The sequence below is a fragment of the Ailuropoda melanoleuca genome, chromosome 11 (assembly GCF_002007445.2).
Source record: "Ailuropoda melanoleuca isolate Jingjing chromosome 11, ASM200744v2, whole genome shotgun sequence".
Taxonomy (NCBI): Eukaryota; Metazoa; Chordata; class Mammalia; order Carnivora; family Ursidae; genus Ailuropoda; species Ailuropoda melanoleuca.
Window position 1 is genome coordinate 70,001,167 of NC_048228.1, and position 5,448 is coordinate 70,006,614.

A 5,448-nucleotide genomic window follows, 5' to 3' on the forward strand; every position below is an offset into this window, starting at 1 on the left:
GGCACTTTGAACACACATTTGCGGCAGCAGCTACGTGGGAGGGGCTCCTGGACGGCCCCCGGTCAACAGCCCCCAGCTCTACATGAGACTAGAGCACACTTTTTGCAAGCAGCATACCCAAAGAAGAGGCGTGCCAAAGAAGCCCCGTGTACAGAGAGAAGCAGCAATCTTGGACAGAAGCATATCTTCAAAGCTCAGCTGCAAGATGTCTTAACAGCAGAAAACACAGAGCCAGACAACTGTCTTGGCTTCACCCGGAGGATCCCGAAGGGAGTGGACAGGAGATGCACTATTCTTGAACGTAAAGGGGCAAATTACAATTCACAGCGCTCACAGGCTGGGGCCCTTGACAAGTGAGTTAGCTTGTCTGTGAGCCTGTCTCCTCATCGGTAAAACGGGGATAAGAGGCTGGACCTCATCGGCTTGCTCTGAGACTTACCCCAGGAAGGCACCGTGCCTGACGCCAAGCGACCAAGAAGTACAAGACACCGAGCGACACTTGTGTGAAGGACAGAATGTGAACATTTCAATAAAGACCAAGTCAGGGGTCTGTCTGCTCTTTTAAAATGAGGTTTATTGTACATAAAATAAATTAATTACAGTTTAAGCCAAAGCATGAGTGGCTTTTTAAAGTGCATCTGTGTCGGGGATTTGGCGGCCACCCCGTACCTGTTTGCTCGCTGTCAGACAGGGTTTTCGTATTGAAGCCACGACTCAGCCAGGCCGAGGAAACGACCCGACGTCATTGCTGTGAGCCATTTACACAAATCACACCAAAGTCAATGAACACATCTTTTTTTTCTGTACCTGATGCAACAGTGAAAAAAAAAATTATAGTCTCACAATTATTCAAAGTCTGGGGCTGAAGAGTTTGAGTTCTCAACCCTTTAACACATGCTCGACTAAGCATACTCAGCCTGGGTCAGGCCCCAGAAGCCTACAGATGTCCATCCAGCTACAGAACGTCTGGCCCATAAACCCCACCCTCCATTGGGGGGTGGGGGGGGAGTACTTTCGTCCCTGTTCCTTAAAGAAGAAATCTGGGTATCCTTCAGGTTAGAAAGGCATTCTGTCAGGACTAGTGTTCCGGAGATGCAAATCAGACATGTAAGAGAAAAAGCAATTTTTCCTCTTGGGGGGAGAAAGGGGAAAAGAGAGAGAGAGAAAAAGGGGACAGCCTGTGGGTGCTTAATCCGATCTTTCTTTCGTTCCCGCTGTCAACCACACCCACCGAGCTGCTGAAACTACTACAACTGACTGTCATTTACAAGGGAAGGAACAAAATCCCGAGCGATTCTGCCGCCCTGCCCACTCCAGAGGAAAAGACGCCAAGTCCAGGTCACGCATCCAGAGCGGCTCAGCCAGTGGGCCGGCTCTCCAGCCTCAGTTCTGTCCCCCTGCTCAGAACACATCCTTCTCTGCAGCAGTTCCACAGGCCCTCCTGGCCCCTCGGCTCCGGCCCTTTCTGGAACCATGAATTCCTGCCACCATTCAACGTTCCTGCCCGGGAAGAACCTCGGGCCCCCTTCCTGGGAAGACCAAACCCCCCCGTGGGTGTCCCCGCTTCAGACGGAAGTGACCGTCCTCACTTTGGCCGACAGGGCTTGCTTGAACCTCCTCTTCAGGTCCTGCATGTTGGGGGACTTGGGCCTGGGGATGAGGGAGGTTCTCCGCTTCTCCGGCGTGCCGCTGGGCTGCTGTTTGTGGCTCACCTCCTTGCACAGGACGTGGAAGGCGTTGTAGACGTCGTTGTAGTTTTCGCTGACGGACACTTCGTAGAACGAGCAGCCCAGCATGCTGGCCAGCTGCAGTCCCAGCTGCGGGTCAACCTGCTTCACGTGCAGCAGGTCCGCTTTGTTGGCCACGACCACCACCGGCAGCCGGCTGCCCAGGTGCAGCTGCTGGACATGCTGGTGGAGCTGGCCGATGAGTTCGTAGCTCTGGTAGTCGGTGACGGAGAACACGATCACCACGGCGTCGGCCCAGCGAATGCACCGGTTCAGCGGTTCGCCGCAGCTCAGGCCATTCTCGCGGACCTGCCAGAGAAGGGGGATGAGGGTGAGGGGAGCACGGGGGGGGGGTGCGCAGGGAGCCCCTGGCTCAGCCGGACCGCAAGGTCCAAGGAGCCCTGGACGGTAACGCCAGGTTGCAGGCCATACACAAGCCAGCTCCCCACACGCTTCAGCTTTCTGGACAATATGTTGACCCAGCTGCACGGAGTTGGAATAAATAACAGTGCAGCTCACCACACTCAAGTGGAAAATTGACCTGCAGAGAACTCCACGCAGAGAGACTTTGTAGTTGCACAAAATGGGAAATTAACTGGCTAGACAGTAAGTCTGGGGAAGTAAAGATAGGAGCTGGAAGCATTTAAACCTGGATAACCGCCCAGTTCAAAAGGGAAAACACACACACACCAGCAGGGCCCCTTTGTCTATAGAGTAACTTTCCACGATATTAAAGTGAGGCCACGGATTTAAAGACTATACCTAAAGGTTTGATTTTCAATGCCAAATCCACGAAGGTAAAAACTGATCTTTTTAACCATGGCAAGGCAACTGTGCCAATCCCATGTGTGTTTGGTTTGGTCTTTCCTGCCGGATAGAATCCTCCTAAAATGTCTGCCCCTCAGCCCAATCTCCCAAACGAAGCCAGAAAAGACTGACCAACAGCCAAAGACAACTGAAGTGACAAGCAACGTGTAACAGCCCAGTTTTGACTCCCCCCAAATTTCTCTCCTCTTCAGCCTGAGGTATTATTCTGAGAACAACTGAACAATTCCATAGCCAAGTAGGCTCCCTTTGACTTAGTCACAAGTCTCAGAGCTTCTTACCTGAACACCTGGCGTGTCTTGAACCTGTATAGCCAGGGTTTCACCTTCTACTTGCACTTGTCTGGTATAGAGATTACCTATAAAGGCAAAAAAAAAAAAAGAGAGCAAGAGAGAAATTATGTTTTTCCTTCTTATACAACTTTTAAAACATGGTGGGATTTTAAGTAAGAAAAAATATATAACCTGAACCAATACACACAAATAAACTATGGTTTATTCTATTTAATGAGCGTATTTCAGCTGTTTTCCTAAACAACTGCAATTCTAACCCCAGATTAGGGGATTTATTAAAACCAAGGCAAGGATTGCAAGTTTTTGGAAGCTGACTTATCGCATTTTAAATGGCTCTCCCATATTTAGAGTATTTCCTTGAAGTAAATTTTCTTGTTCAGCATGTGTTTTAATTTAGTACTTCATTACTCTCTGACATCAGTTTAGCGATTCGGTATAAAAAACTTGGTAGGCAACTATTGTTAGTAAATGCACAGCCAACATTATCAGTTGGAATAAAAATGTGACATAATGGTAGCCGAATCAACATCAAAGCAGAAGGCTGTCATGCCTTATCTTGGGATGGTTTATATAGCACATTTCAAATAATCCCCTTAGGTACTAAATATGGTCTGAGGATTTAAGCAATTTGCTAACAGAGCATAGGTAGAAAGCCCTTAAGCCTCCACCGTGGCCATCTTTAATCACAGAGATTGAAATAGTGTCCTCTCGTTTATTTGGGAGCTCCCCTCCTCAAATTCTACCATCTAGTTATTTTTTCTTTGTTAAGAAAAGAGAACTTTAGGTTTACAATGGCTCTCCTTTGGCCTTTGCTTTAAAAGGTCACCTCTGAAAGGCTGCCAACAGAGAGGCAGAGGGGTGGGGGGAGGAGCTGGCCATCTTTTTTTTTTTTTTATGACTTTTGCAGGAGTGTTTTGAAGGGAGAGGCTCTTGAGTACAAAGGGTGCTTCCAACTGGGGTCCCTATAGTTAAAACATACCAAGGAGAATACTTTCAGGCACTTGATAAAATGATGAATGGGGCTTGGAATGGAATGAGGCCAGATGGCAGTTATGGGACGGGGGAGCTGGGGAGGGGGCAAGTAAAATTGGAAGTGGCAGGATCCTAATACTCAGACTGTCACTGTGAAGGAGGCTCCCCGGGAGACACTGAAAAATGGTTAAGAGCAGTACTGTGCAAGCTGAGGGCACTCCCCAAATGCGCCTCCTCACCTGCGTTTCTTTCATAGTCACCAATGAATCGTTTGGTGAGGAACCGGACCACCAGAGCTGCAGGTCAGAGAAGAGAAGGGAAAGAGAGTTAACTCTGGCATAATAAGTTAAATTGGTGTCCACCCCACCCCCAGCCTGGGAAACCGCTCTCACAGAGAAAGCAAGCCAGGCGGCCACCAAGTGAAATTCCTAGCCTGCAGCTTCTTGACCCTTCTTCCAGACACAAGGGAGAGGGGGTAGAAGGCATCGAAGGCCTCGTGAATTATGGCTCTGTCCAGCTGGAAGGGTCATTTGGCCCACCCGCCTCCTGAGCCCGGCTGAGCCACACCTAAACCTTCCAGGAGACAAAGGTCTTTCCTACCCTTAAGGACCTCCAGGAGGGGTTCCGTTCCCTAAGTTCCCCTTCGGGTCCAGGCACCGCCAGACAGGCTCAAGAACCCCAAAGTTCTAATCCCAGTTGCGCCGGCGGTGCCCGGAAGGAGGCCTGGCCATCCTGGATCCCAGTTTCCTTCATCTGTTGAAGAAGGGGGTTAGGTCCTCGCGGAGGGGCAGCAGATCAGTAGGAGGGGATGGGCGGTCAGCTGCCCTCCCATCCTCTCCCCCACGCCTCGCTCACACGCAACTCCCGGGGGGGTGGGGCGTCCACGTCCAGCCCCAGAGACGAGCCGGTTCTCGGCCGAGCGCGAAGACTCACCGGTCTTGCCCACGCCACTGGCCCCCACCACGGCGATCTTGACCAGGCGGCGCCCCGCCGCCCCCAGGCAGCAGTCGGCGGCAGCCGCGGCGCTGCCCGGGGCGGGGTACTCGGCGATGGTGCACATGTTCTGAATGAGGCGCATCGCCGCTCCAGCCCGAGCTGCACCACGCGGGACGGGACCTGCGGGGCAGGATCACTCTTGTGCTGCGCGGGAGCGAGCTGGAGAACGCAGCCGGAGAGGTCCGAGGTAAAAAGGCACGGGAGCGCGGCTGCGCGGTAACCTAAACCAGCTCGAGCTCGGGACTGGGACTGCAGCCCGGCTGCGCGCGCGCTGTTTTCTCCGGGCCTGGCCCCGCCCCCTGCCTCCCGCGACCAGTCCCGAGGCGCCCCGCAGGAGGCTCCGCCCCCGGCGCCGCTCGGCGCGCGCCGCGCCCCTAGGGGCGCCCGGAGGCAGTGCGGGGCCCCGTGAAGCGCGGGGAAAGTGGGGCTGCCTGCCCGAGAGGGGCAACGTGAGAGCTGAGCCGAAAGCGCAGCCAATGGCAGGCGCGGGTGCCGCCCGGGGTCCCGCTGGGCGGGCACGTGGCCGATGCTGTGGCCGCGGGGTTGGGGGCGGCTCGCATTCCGGGAAGCGGTGCTCGACCTCGGGGCGAATGTGGCAGAGGCGGCGGCGGCCCTCCAAGAGGGTCCCCATCCCG

General features: G+C 53.5%; 1 protein-coding gene across 1 annotated transcript; it reads right to left on the reverse strand.

Annotated features, from left to right (window-relative positions):
* Positions 1-554: 554 nt before the first annotated feature.
* Positions 555-5,073, reverse strand: RASL11B (RAS like family 11 member B). Its single transcript, XM_002919406.4, has 4 exons — positions 4,751-5,073; positions 4,057-4,113; positions 2,834-2,910; positions 555-2,036 (listed from the first exon to the last, which is right to left on the reverse strand). The coding sequence occupies exons 1-4, from the start codon at positions 4,893-4,895 to the stop codon at positions 1,566-1,568; spliced, it is 750 nt and encodes a 249-aa protein (XP_002919452.2). The 5' UTR covers positions 4,896-5,073; the 3' UTR covers positions 555-1,565.
* Positions 5,074-5,448: the final 375 nt, after the last annotated feature.

Coding starts and splice junctions, on each gene's coding strand:
- RASL11B (XM_002919406.4), bottom strand. CDS start 4,895: ATGCGCCTCATTCAGAACATGTGCACCATCGCCGAGTACCCCGCCCCG. Junction 4,114..4,750: donor CAGTGGCGTGGGCAAGACCG/GTGAGTCTTCGC, acceptor TCTGACCTGCAG/CTCTGGTGGTCCGGTTCCTC. Junction 2,037..2,833: donor AAGACACGCCAGGTGTTCAG/GTAAGAAGCTCT, acceptor CTTCTCTGGCAG/GTCCGCGAGAATGGCCTGAG.